Source organism: Zootermopsis nevadensis, unplaced genomic scaffold (genome assembly GCF_977971745.1).
Source record: "Zootermopsis nevadensis isolate Lab colony 2312 unplaced genomic scaffold, Znev_1.0 Znev_ptg000002l, whole genome shotgun sequence".
Lineage (NCBI taxonomy): Eukaryota > Metazoa > Arthropoda > Insecta > Blattodea > Termopsidae > Zootermopsis > Zootermopsis nevadensis.
This window is the reverse complement of record NW_028259134.1, coordinates 17,689,834-17,703,489: the sequence shown is the minus strand read 5'-3', so window position 1 is coordinate 17,703,489 and position 13,656 is coordinate 17,689,834. Positions and strand designations below refer to the sequence as shown.

The 13,656-nt window shown below is 37.7% G+C and overlaps 1 protein-coding gene across 1 annotated transcript; it reads left to right on the top strand.

Moving 5' to 3' along the window:
- Nucleotides 1-944: 944 nt before the first annotated feature.
- Nucleotides 945-13,329, top strand: LOC110831861 (uncharacterized). Its single transcript, XM_022068304.2, has 8 exons — nt 945-1,258; nt 1,637-2,216; nt 2,512-3,050; nt 5,652-5,821; nt 6,325-6,491; nt 7,454-7,621; nt 8,993-9,493; nt 9,920-13,329. Exons 2-8 carry the CDS (start codon nt 1,703-1,705, stop codon nt 10,030-10,032), a joined length of 2,172 nt encoding a protein of 723 aa, XP_021923996.1. The 5' UTR covers nt 945-1,258; nt 1,637-1,702; the 3' UTR covers nt 10,033-13,329.
- Nucleotides 13,330-13,656: the final 327 nt, after the last annotated feature.

Sequence of the window (13,656 nt, the reverse complement as noted above, 5' to 3'; positions counted from 1 at the left end):
TGTTTAATAATCTTAGTCGCGGTCCGAGGTTGCATAACCTGATCTTCTAATCGTTTCAAAATTCGATTGTTGATACCTATGGAATTATACCATGGTGTATTCATTCGATTCTAATAATTCGGTTGCTTCACTCCGTGGAATAATTCGATATAAAATGCAAATCAATTAATTTCTACATTTTCCACTTTGCAGTCCTCCTACGCAGTTTGTGCCATCTATTCGAAAGAACTGAATAGATTCTGTGGTTGCAAATCACTATTCCTAAAATGTTTGTGTAATCTAAAGCGTGCTGCCTTCTGATTGGGTTTAAAACATTCCGCAAGCAGTTTACAAATATTTTGACATTGCATCTCCTAGATAATGTTTACCAATGAAAAAATAAATAATATAACATAATCATGTTACATCATGTCTTCTTATTTATACACGTTATACGTTAAAACATCAACTCAAAATAAAGTAATTCAGTTTATAATATATGACAATGTGAATTTGAAGGATCTATGGAATGTAAATAAATTCTATTCTATTCTACTAAAAATGAATGAATTGAACAGTTTGTGTAACCTCGAAACGGGTATTATGGGCCTAATCTATGTAAGGAGAAGACAAATCCATTCGATTGCTAACTATCAAGTAACACTACAGTTTGTAATAGGTAACTTATAAGATAGGAATAACTACACTATGGAATAATTCCACAGTTTGCAGCAATCGAATAATTGGAAAAGAATGCAAAGAGAATACGTTACACAGAGGGTCAGAAGATAAAGTTGCCAGATATTTTTTACACTAATATTATTAATATTGCCGTTATTGCTGTTACTATTAAAATTATTGTACTTCAGTTTTACAAGAGAAAAAGGAATATCCCGCCATTAAAGTTTGTGACGTATGTAGAATGTGACGTCAGCCTTCGTTAATTTATGCAGCGCATAGCAACAGTCATTTGTTCGCGCAAAGACTCCCGGGAACTGTGGGACGCCATCTAAAGTTATCATCAGAGAGCAAAAATTGTGACATTATGGCGGAATTTTCAGCGGCATTCAAGGACATTGCATATTTATAGATGTGAAGAGGTGTAAATCTGTGTTATAGCTACATATAACTTTCTTCCAAAAGTTATATTAATTAAAGGTGAACAGACAAGTTTTGGTGGAGTCGAAGCGCAGTAGTGAATTTCCGTTCAACAGCAGGGGTGGGAAGAGGATTTGGGACGGGGACCAGCCGATTTCCTAGGTGTAAACAAACCACAAACGTATGTTCCACCTTATCATATGTTTTTATTTTCCACATACCATTTTGTGTAGTCGAGTGTATTTCAGCAAGGAGTGACTTTTATTGTGATGTTAATAACTCTGATGAGTAATGTTGACAAATAGTTCTAAGCCTAGTATGGCTGAGGACAACATCGCGGAGTACCAACTTCTGAGTGATCCATTCAATAACGTTATTAATGGGTTTAGATAAACGGAGTATTTTGTTTGTTCGTGGTAACATATTACTTGTTTTCATCACAGAAGTTGTTTTGTGAATAGTTTATGTTATATTATTTCAAATTATGGGTTAATGTTACTGGCGTTATAGTTTTTATTGTATGGCACTTTATTGAATACAGTTGAATTTTCTGTTTTAGGAGTGAGTAAGGATTTCCTCATACGGAGGACATATATAAGATAGAGGCAGCTTCTGAATTGCTGTAATGAGTGCCCCTGCAGTAAAGCCAGCTCTTCCCACAGCAGGAGCACAGGCCCCAAAGGTTGGACCTAGTGCTCCTCCTGTCACAACAAATAATCCTACTCCTGCAGGAGGACCTAAAGTTTTGCCTGCAACAGGTAGCCAGAACAGACCAATTGCACCACAAAGTGCTAATCATGCTACAAGTGGTGCCATGCCACTTAGCTTAGTTCAGGAACACAAAACGGGTGGTGGCATTAATCAGCAGCCACCACCAGTTCCTCGAACTCCGGAGAAGACCAAGGAACATCCAGTGACATCATTGGGAGTTAAACCCACATCAAATGGTGTTGAAGGATCACCTAACAGATCGACTGCAATTTCCCAACCTGCAATGGATACCAAGAAACTGGATGAAGGAGCTGCTGCTGCACCTGTATTGAATCACTCTTCTGATATTACACCGGTTGCTGTCACACCCCCCCAGACACAGGGGTTAGCAACAGGGCAGCCAGTACAACATAATCCACTTGTGGCTGGTAAGTTGGCACATAGCTTGTAAGATTTATTTGAATGCACATTTACAGTGTGAACTTTTTTCTAGATCTTCAGTATAGTGGTCTTAGGACACATGTGACCAAAAGGAAAAGAACATTTTATGAAAATGTTGATATTCAAAACAAAATTGTTCATTTATTTTTTGAAATATTTTGTCATTAGCAACATGAATTGGAATAGTATTTCATCTCTTAGAAGCCGATTCAGACTTGTTTTGGGTAGGTAGATGTGTTTATTTCTTTTTGTATACAGTAGGATCTGACATTGTGATTACAGGTGCACAGCCAAGCCCAACCAAACCACAGTCTACTGCATTATCAGCAGGTGCAGCAAATCATTCAACACTTCTCAGTGTTAGCAACAAACTGGAGGTAATGGGAGTTGAAGGGAAGCTGTCAGGACCATCACAGTCAGTTGAACCTCCCACTCTGCCAGCACCTCTTGGGTCCACAGCTGTTACTCCAGCACCTTCTTCTACCCAGCATCAGCAGTCTCAGCTTCAGCAACCAGCCCCTCCACAACTACAACCACCGCCGCCACCACCACCGCCACTGCAGCAGCAGCCTCTTCCAGCACCACCTCACCAGCAGCAGCAATCATCACCGTCGGCACCACAGCAAACATCACCACAGCAACAGCATGTGCAGCCATCAGCACCACCTCAGCAACAAGTACCTCTGCCACCAACTCAACAGGAACACTTTAAGCCAGCATCGGGTTTACCAGATAACACTAAACCCAGAACAGAGGCACCGAAACCTGAGTTCAAGGTGGCTACGCCACCAAGAAATAGCAAGAGGAAAAGAGAAACTAAGGTAGCAGTCGACCATATAAAGCTTAATTATTTGGTATAGATTATTAAAAATATTAATTTTAATCTGTAAGTAGACAGGTGTGATTTGGATATTTTCTTCAGAAATAGAGCTGTCTTCAAATATTTTGTCACATATTTTAAACATACAGTAAATGTTATGTTTTAAAATATGTAGGTTTGAAATTGTTCTCTCTCAAGAACTAAACATTCAGTACATAGTAAAATTTGTCAGATACCTATTCACAAAATCAGACTGATTATGTTAATTTCTCATGTCCTTATAGCCATATGTTGTTATTACTGAATACAGTGAAACCTCTATCCATCGTTCCCGGAACTATCGTTTTCCCGGATGCATCGTCCGTTTTGTTCGGTCCCGAATACATCCCATATAAAATAATGTTACATTTTCCCGCTTCTATCGTTCCTCGAACTATCGTTTTATCGCATCGATCGTTCAAAAATCTTAGTCCCGGCCCACAATTTTCCCGCAATGATCGTTTCTGAGAATTTAAAATGCTGGGTTTAGAGATAAATTAATACCGAAAGACGCATAATGTTTTTGGAATACACAGTAGCGGTAACCTGTTATGTCGCCCAACCAGCACATTCTTTTGGAATGATGGTCAGCGGTGCAGGGGTGATAGTTGGAGAGAATGGCGGCGCGCATTGTCAGAAATTTTACGATTTTAATTAGGGTGCACTCATATTTCGTTCCAGCGATGCCAGATGGCATGTGCAGTGTGAATTTCTTCACAAATGCTTTTATTACAAGTACAAAGGAAAGGCTGGCGGCACTTTTCATTCTTCTGGTTCATCTCGTTTCCAGCGGTTCAGGGTCTTCTACAGCTACGTTTCGTTGAGTTCGGCAGTAATAGTATTTCCATTTTTCCTGTTATTGTCCGCAAAGGGGGTTGGAGCAGTGAGGAAGAGGAAGACGACGAATGCGAGCCCGAAGCTTTGCCGAGTTTTGCCGAAGCACTTGCTGCATTGCCGAAAGTGAAGTCGTTCTTTTATGCGCTTAATATTAGCGAACGTGACGAAGAAAATATTTTGAACGTGGAAAGTGCTCTGTTTGGTCTAAAACGTAAAGTTTCAACAAACCAGTTGTCCATTAAAGACTTTTTTGGTAAAAAGAAGTAACTTTGAAAGAGAAACATTGTTTTTTTTAAATTTTTAATGCTTTCCCGCATCTATCGTTTTCCCGCATTCATCGTTTTTATTTCCCACCCCCGCGGAAAACGATGCATCGAGGTTTCACTGTATAACATTTATTGAATTTTGTGTTCAGTCATCTTAACATTTATATTTGGCCCCCAGATCTCAACTATGTGATGAAGTGTGGTAATGCTTTTGAATTTCACATGATAGTACATTTTTTTCTCTTTTTGATAATGTGGTAATGGTAAGGGACTATACATTCATCCACTAAAGCTGATGTATCAACATAACATAACATAACATAGTGGCACCCATCTTTTTGTAGTGATAGCGAAAAATATCTTGTCAAAAATTGCAGTTGGTATTTAGAAGAATGTTCATGTCAGATTTAAATTAAATAATCATGTCCTTTTTAAGTTTAGATTTGGCTTACCTCATATTTTAGAAGAACAAAAATGTTCAACTTGAGGAATTTTTGAAGGAATAAGCATTGCTTCACAGTAATTGCAATCATGGTGCCTAATTATACTTGCATTTCTAAAGACATGCAAGAATTAATGATTTGTTTGATGAGAAAGAGGTCTTAAAACTTAAACTGAATGAGAGCAGTTGTGTAGTTTGAGGCTATCATGTTACCATTACAGACTTACAAAATTCCAGTTAATATTTCAGATAATTGTTTATTTTGTGAATGTCCAGACTGGCTCTTTGGTCTGCCCAGTCTCTTAACTGGTATGTACTGATTTCTTTCCTCTGTGGTAAAGTGGCTGGAGTGTGAGGCTAATCACTCACATATATTATTAACTTAATTATTGCAGGTTGCTGTCTTCTGGGTTGTTGTGCCATATAGTATGGTAGATGTCCACCAAAGTTTCAGACGTCATACTGCTCCATCATCAGGGCAATGAATTTTTCAGTTGAGCAGAAAGTGCTAGGTTTATAGGGACCGGACAGTGAATGGTGTAGCCAAATCCTAGCCAATGGGAGCTGGTGTCAAATCAGGTGTGGGTGGGGACCAATAGGAGAGCATGGGCATGTCATGGGGTGTATGAGAGAGACAGTGAGAGAGGGGGGGGGTCTCAGGCAGTGCATCCAGTGAGACACTGGACATCGGGATTTGGGTGGAGAATGGAAAGGCGCACTTAATTATTGTGTTCACTGAATAAAAAGCCTGCATTCACATAGAGCACTACTTGAATGAGTCAGAAGTTTGAGTGTAGGACGTCTTGCCCCATGTTTTAATTGACTGGAGCACCTGCAGGCCCATGTATTGCCTGGTTGGTAGTATTAATACCAACAAGTAGATAATAAGCCATAGAATTTAATTACATTTTCCATTTTTGATTTATGAGTAGTGTAAGTTTGATTATGTGTTGATTGGAATGTTATTCCATGACCCAAGTCCATATAACTAATAGTGCTTGTAATTTGTCTCATTTAGCCACCAGCAGAAGTAGCAAAGACACTGGCTTCAGAACAGGATGATCGCAAATCTAAGCGTGTCCGCACCCAAACTCAGCCTTATCAGAGCCCACTGCCAGAGTTGACATATATCGCGAAACTAAAGACACTAATGAAGTCCCCTGATGACAAACTAATAGTTTTTTACAAGTAAGTTAGAGGGGTTTATTAAATATGTATTCAAATGAGATGTTAAGAAACTGTATCATTTGCCAAAGGGTAAATATATGTTTGATGCATGTTTCTAAATAGTTCATTGTAATAGTAATAGTGAAGTTTGGCACTAGAGTTCCTGGAGAGTTATGAGTAATTGTTTGTTGAGTATAAATTTTATTGATGCATTTTTATAAATAGTCTTGGGACTTGGAAACTGCTGGTGTGTTTCAGGACACATAGGTTACTTAATAATTGTACTGTATTTCTTAAAGAATGAAGAAATTTCAGAACAAAATTTTCAGCAGATCTAAATTCATACCACCTTTGTCCTGGATAAACTTTCTTCTTCCAGTGAAGCATTATAATATGTAGTAGAAAAGTTATAATGTGAGTAGATAGGAAGTAGGTTGTCTTTTCTCTTTAATGTTTGAAGGAATGTGAAATTAAATTTTGGGATGTTATTTTCAGATGTGTTAATGATATTCTTTTTGTAACAGGAATGAATTTCTTGCGGTTCGCAATGCAGAAGGCAGCTTTTACATTTGTCAGGCAATGCAGAATATCTACAAAAGCAGTCCTCGTATTCGGATACGATGGTTGTCTCAAGAAAAGAAAGACAACAGAGCAACTGATGTGTATATTCCAGATTTCTACGATGCCACAGGTCTGATACTTTCAGAATAATGCAGATTTAGAGTAATGTTTCATGATAGATAGATAGATAGATATACATACAACAAAACTTGCTTAATTGGTATACAGTATACAATCTTGTCATGTCAGTCTTACAGATTTATTGATCATATTGTTATGAGTTTTAGTACAACTTCGCTTTGACATTTGAAAACATTATTTAATTAATTTGTACATTGAAGGCAACAGTTTAAAATATGTTACTTTGTTGTAATTTTGCACATTGTAGCTGATATCTTATTAGGTCTGCTTATGTTAATATATGTTTAATGTCTTAGAACTTATGAATATATCAAGTTGTCTTTGTATCTTCACAGTTCTTGTCACAAAGTGTAGATACTTTAAAAAGCATGTATTTAGTAATTTAGTATGAAACTGACACTCTGAAGTCAACTTTCTACATGTGTGCTGCCCAAGTCCAAATATATGTGAGCAGAAAGAAATTTCTTGAAATTCAAGAGGGAGACATTGATTGATAGGTTATAAAGCATTCATTTGAGCCCATAGGGATGTTTTGAAGACAGTCTTAAAATTTGGTTGCACATTATGTTAATAGTACTGGTAGTAATTTGGTTTATTTATCATGATGCTGTAACTTTATTTTCTTTATATTATGTGAAGCTTTAACGGCGGCTTTCATTAATAAAGTCTTCTTGGGCTATCAGCCATGTTAGATGTTGATTAATCGCCGACGTTTCGAGTACCATCTCTGTCCTCATTTTCAAGGCTGTTGTTGACTGTGGCTCGTAGTGTGAACTGTTTTAAATGCGGAGACCTGCACGAGTCCTGGACATTTAAAACCGTTCGCGCTACGAGCCACAGTCAACAACAGCCTTGAAAATGAGGACAGAGATGGTCCTTGAAACGTCGGCGATTAATCAACATCTAACACGGCTGATAGCCCGAGAAGACTTCATTTTCTTTGATTTTCAGACTTTGACTGCATCCTTACCAATCTGGAATTAAAGAGGTTGGATAAGAACAAGTATCATCTTCCAGAAGAAGAACGAGAAAGGACACAGAGTATCCTTAAACGGGCACTTGATGTGGAGAAGGGTGTCTCAGAGAATCCTCCTGTAACAGAAGAGCATCCAGATGGCTGTAAGTGTATTATGAGGATATATATGCTATATCTAGTAGCAAATTCAATGTTACTACTACTACTACTACTATGGCGTAACAGCCCAAAATCGAGCCCTAGTCTCCTCAAATTCAACATGTTTTATACACATGTAAGACAGAAAGAAATGTTTCCTGATATAGTCAGTAGTAGCAGCAGTTTAATTCAAACAAAATGTAATTTAGCTTTCTGTAGACCAGTGTAGTTCCTCAGAGGAAGGTGAAATGGATATATTAGTTTCATACAGTTCTCTTTGTCATATTGGGAAATTCATTCCTTTTATATTTAACTTTGGGGATCAAATCTACTAGTGACTGATATTAAATATTGCATTCATGTCTTCACTTTGAAATGAATGCTCTCATCTCAGTCATATTTTCTTGATGTAAATATGTCTATATGGAAGGGTCATTCGGCATAAACAGCGTTACGTGTAGCATAACGAAGATGTGTAAGATCCATATCAACATTGTGTAAATATGGACCAACCAACCAACCAAAAAGCTAACTGAGGGCGGAGGCCTGCGTAAGTGCAAGCATTGTCCCTACCTAGGTGAAACCATTCCTGCACACAAGGCGCATTGCTGGAAATGGTAAACGGTCTTAATATAAAAAAAACTGAAATTTTGCTAACGCTAACGGGGTTTCGTCGTGGCGGGAGCCTCGACCATTCAAACTGGGATCTGTTGCTGCTGATGGGAGGTTATCCCGTCAGGCAAGTTGTCCAAAGGAATTTGGTTGGTTGGGTCTCTGGGGTTTGAACCCAGAGAGGGAGGGGCCGTTTCGGCTGAAGGCCTCTGCGGCATGGGGGGAAGATCACTTCAGCTGATGGCCTCCATGATCGGGGGGGAGGGTGGCGGGCCGTGCCCCTATCAAGTTATACCCTGGCATTCACCTTATAACTGAGGAAAGTACGGAAAACCTCAGTCAGGGTAGCCGAGTAGTCTAACCACTCGTGCCGACTTGGCCGTCTTTTGGGGACGGCCTCGGCTGTGTCACCAACCAAAAAGCTGGTCAGCTTTTATATGAACTCCTGCATGCATGGTTATGTTACCTAAGAAACTGTTACGTCATCTGTTTACTCGACATTGTTGTGTTACATTACTGCCGTCAAAAATCCGCTTTCGTTATTGCGGAAAGAGCTGAGCTGTGAATCGCTTGTAGAAGAAGTGTGTCGTAGACTAGATACTTTTGTGCTGTTAAAAACGTTTTAGAATATTAGAAGTATGTATCTTATATAAGAATTATTACATTTCATTACATTACAGAGGCATATTTACGTCGGATTCTCCGGAACCGTGGTTCCACTGTCAACTTTTTTTGTGGTTTATATTATCTTTAATGTCTTTTAGTGGACCTGTCCCTCTTCCGTGACGAGTCTCAGTTGAAGGTGAGAAAAAGTTTGAAGCGAACTGCAAAAATGCAGGGAAAAGAAAATACATCAGGTGCAGAGGATGGCTATGAGGGCTTGACTGGTGATGAGTCAGAAGAGGAAGTTAAAGAGATGAAACCAAAACAGAACAAAAAAGTGAAGAAACCTAAGGTTTCTGTGAAAGAGAAAGTAAAGATGAAAGAAAAACCAACTGAGAAGAGGGCAGAACGTGCCTCTGAACGGGGACGTGAGCGAGGGCTATCAGCAAAGAGGAGAAGTGAAACAACAGCTTCTGTTGCTCCTGCTTCTGCAGTAGCTGTCAAGAATGCTGCTATGAAACAAACTGTGGCAAAACATGCTCTCATGAGACAGTCTGCAGCCAAAGCCCCAGAGAAAAAACCTAAAGTTGTTACTAAGCCCACAAAGAAACATGAACCTGTAGTGGAAAGCAGTATTCCCACAAGGTCTACAAGGACAAGAAGTAAGCACATTTCAATCTTTGTTATTGTTTACTGCTTTCACAGTCTTTAGAATTTAAGTGTATTTGGTGAAAGAGAATTTTAGTACTAGAGTGTAAACAGTTTGATGTACTCACTGACTTCTGTATTACATAATTACAAGTTTCTGGAGGGGCATACTCTCTACAGTATATTTTAAGTGAGGACTCTCAACCACTAATGCCCTAAGGCTGTGTCATATATTTGACTTCCTTGTCTTTAAAATAAATGCCAGATCTGCACTCCAGCACTACATAAAAGCACCAGGACACTGCCTGGCTTGAATACAGCCCTGATTTAATCATTAAAGAATGCATCAGTATACTAATCATGCCTTATTGTGACATCATGTATCTTAAAAAGTTTTTAGTAATTTAGTTTTATGTTAGTATGATCTTTCTTTTGTGCAGGTGTAAAACTGACTTCAAAGCCGAAGAGCTCACCTGTGACGAGGACCAAGGAACGTAAACGTAGAGGAGCTATCTCCACAAAGGGGAGGAAGAAACCAGGAAAGAAAGCCTAAATTGACAAGGCATGCAAGTGTGGAAACAATTAAATGAACAGTTCTGTTTTCGCAGAGGTGTCAATGTGGCAGGAAGCAGCATATCTTCTCTGCCTTCACATTGCAAAGGGAACAGTTTTTTGTCTGCTACCGTTTGTACCTGTTTGCTACACCAACAAGCAGGAATTTTATACTACACTAGAAAAGAAAAAAGTGTATGATGGAACCTGGAGAACTTTAAGCACGCCCTTTTTTATTCAAAATATGTGCTGAACCCGTTACTGATGGCTAACGAATGTTGTATTGTGGATCGTTTGGACAAAAAAGTTACTTAGTGAAAATCTGAGTACCATAGTAGGTAAAATATTTTGGAAAGAAACATCTGAGCAGTCCTTTGATTATGCCACTAACAGAAAATTTATCCCCCCTGTAGAATTTCATACATACACACAGTATAAAATAAGTAAACAAACAACTATTAACTCTGTAAAAAGACACTTACCATACGCGTTTCAACCTCAAGAGGTCATCATCAGTGGCATCTGCGAAATTAATTCATTTAATCAACAGGTTTAAATTGGATTTAGAAATAAATAAGGTGTTTCAGAAAGGTTATTTCAAACGATACTGCACTAGATGCTGTTATTCACAGAGTATAACTATGCACTTAGCTATTGAACTGATGGTTTAGTAGCCGTAGATGGTCTGCGGCGAGCTGTGGTTGCGTTGTCCGTACCTGTGAACTCCAGAATCGTGGGTGGAGTTCACAACGCAACCACAGCTCGCCGCAGACCATCTACGGCTACCGAACCATCAGATCATCAGCTAAGTGCATAGTTCTACTCTGTGAATAACAGCATTTAGTGCAGTATCGTTTGAAATAAACTTTGTGAAACATCTTATTTATTTCTAAATCCAATTTAAACCTTTTGATTAAATTAATTAATTTCCCAGATGCCACTGATGATGTCCTCTTGAGGTTGAAACGCTTATGGCAATAATGTCTTTTTATAGTGATAATAGTTGTTTGTTTACTTATTTTATATTCTAATACACTACACGGTATGCAAAGTTTTAAGATACACACAGTAATTATTGATGTCCTTGGTCCTCTGCTGTGGCTGGCAGAGCTGACAATGTTTACAGTGGATGTATTTTATCATATGATGTTCGAATAGTACCGTACATTACAGAGTTGTCCTTACCACACAATTACATATGTTTGTGGTGTTGATGTGTGAAATGGATCAACCTTACAAATAATGGTAGTATCTAACATTTTTGATAGGTTCAGCGGGAGTATTGATACAATAATATAACTTCTTTTCGTTGCAAATTGTATTCTTATATTTAAATGACACAAATTGACACCATGATTGCATTTTACTTGGAAGTGTGTTTTAGGAGTAATCTGTTTGGTTTTATTGCATAGCTCCCATATCTTATCAATTACTCTTCACTAGCTAGCTTTGTATCCATCTTTCTTTCACTTTTTGACAAGAGATTGGTGGGTGAGATTAGTTTAATTGAAATATGGAAATTGATGCATATTACTGTAAACAGAGAGTATTGTCAAGTTTGCAGACCTTGTAGATCACAATTTATTTTCTGTTTTTGTGAATAGTACACAATGCATAATGAAGTTATTCTTTTATATTAATTTAAGAAACTAGCTGGATGACTGGGAGATCTGTGGGAATAAAAACCATGGAGATGGCATTTAAGAGATTTTTAGTCTACAGTTCATTTTTCATATGTACATTTGGGAATTGATATATTTTATTGCAATCTTATGAAGAAAGAGATGTTTAAGAAAGTACATTTTAGAAAACGTTATTGCTGTGCATTTGAAACTAGCACATTTCACGAGGTCTTAGTTTATCAGACTGCATTGTGAAATGCAGGCTGTGCTCCACAACAGTCAAACTAAGCAACTAGCACACTTGACAGGTACTTGTTGAGTACAGCTCCCTCATTCTTTACACCTTTTAGATTGTATCCTAGGTAGATCTGAATTTACACAGACATTGTAGAATGTGCCATGTTTCTTAAATAAACCACATTAGAAAAGTATACAAGGCCCTGTGCAAGATGAGATTCCAGTTAACTACACATAAAATCTTGGATCTCATGTTTCAAAGGACCATGGTGTATTTATTTTTCTATTTAACATTTCACAGAATGCAGATTACTTCTAGCTCATGGTGTATCACGGGTGGAAAAATTCTGGCATGCCAAAAGATTTGATCAGTTGGTAGCTGGCCTTAGAAATTAATTAACAAGTTTGAAAGAACAACAGTTGCATTGTAATCTAAATGCATAGTCTTCTGAGTTAGTGTGCCTCAGTTCACATAATATAGTAATTTTGTTAAACTACTGTTCAGAACAAAAGCATTTAAAATTACAATAAATTGAAAGATATAAAGTGCAAGGACCAGTCACATGCCAAAAAATAATTGTGTGGTATACTAGTTGTAAGTTTTTTGTGCATTTTGGCTGCAGTCAGCTGTACACACAGCAACCGCAATACTTGCTGGTTGGACCAACAGTCACTCTGGAGTTGAAATTAGTGCTCTTCCTTCTTAATTTAAAGTCATGTTCATAATTGTCAGCATGTGTTCTACTATCTGGCACAGGCGGCCAGAGAAACTAGTTCAGTAAGGGGGGAAGAAAAAAATTGCTATTCAAAAATGTCTGAATATTTTTCCACCCCTGACATGTCATACCTTTCCCAATATAAGTACTCTGGGCATCAGAGATGCCAACCTCTGAAGTAGTAGTTTTACCCCCTGTTTCAAATTTTGTGTTCTGTCTTATGAGTAAATGAAGCAGGTTCTTCTAAAACGAACCTTAGCACAAAGTTTTCACTGTTGTATGTAAAAAAATGCATTTAAATATCTCACCCACAGTCATCCCATATCCTTTGTAGAGTGCTAGTAAATAAAAATTGGAAGAAACAATCTGTCAGTACCCTTCAACCATGTTAATTCTTCTAAGTTATTGAGTTAAAATTCCCAAATATGTAACATTAATTGTAATACAAAGATATTTTTAATGGAAACTGGAGGGTCATTGGCATCTCTAATGTAAAATATTTTGCACATCAGGTTTGCAAAAAATCTTGGAGATTAACGAACAAAAGTGGCAAGAATATGAATGGTTGCAAATAGCACTACTGTAAATACAGCCAAGAACAGTAATGAAATTCTGCTCCTAGATTTTAGCAACCCTGTGAAAGTTATATTAATTACAAGATCTGTAAACATATATGTTTTTCTTCCTTCCCCCTTTCCATAATTCAATAAATGTTACAAAGAATTCTTGATTTTTTTTAATTAATGATATTGGGAAAGACGTGTAAAGAGCCAAGGTAGAATAGAGCTCTTAACCTGAGTAATGGCCCTCTGACTTGATACAAAACATGAACACCCACTTTTTAGGCTAGAATATACAAAGAGGAATAATTCCTCAACAGTGTAAACCCAGAGGCTAGAAACAATAGCAAAATACTTATGTCACTACCCTTGTTTCAAAGGAAGGAGTGTGACATGACTAGTATGTAGAAGGTCAATGAAAATTAAGCTTACGGTTATTACATTAATTATTTACTACATTTGCTCTGTCTTAACAAAAGTTATTGTTTAC

Bases quoted from the DNA above. Each gene is read 5' to 3' on its own strand.
- LOC110831861 (XM_022068304.2), top strand. From the start codon at position 1,703: ATGAGTGCCCCTGCAGTAAAGCCAGCTCTTCCCACAGCAGGAGCACAG. The intron at 3,051-5,651 runs GTAGCAGTCGAC...TGTCTCATTTAG, and splicing joins AGAGGAAAAGAGAAACTAAG to CCACCAGCAGAAGTAGCAAA. The intron at 7,622-8,992 runs GTAAGTGTATTA...AATGTCTTTTAG, and splicing joins AGAAGAGCATCCAGATGGCT to TGGACCTGTCCCTCTTCCGT.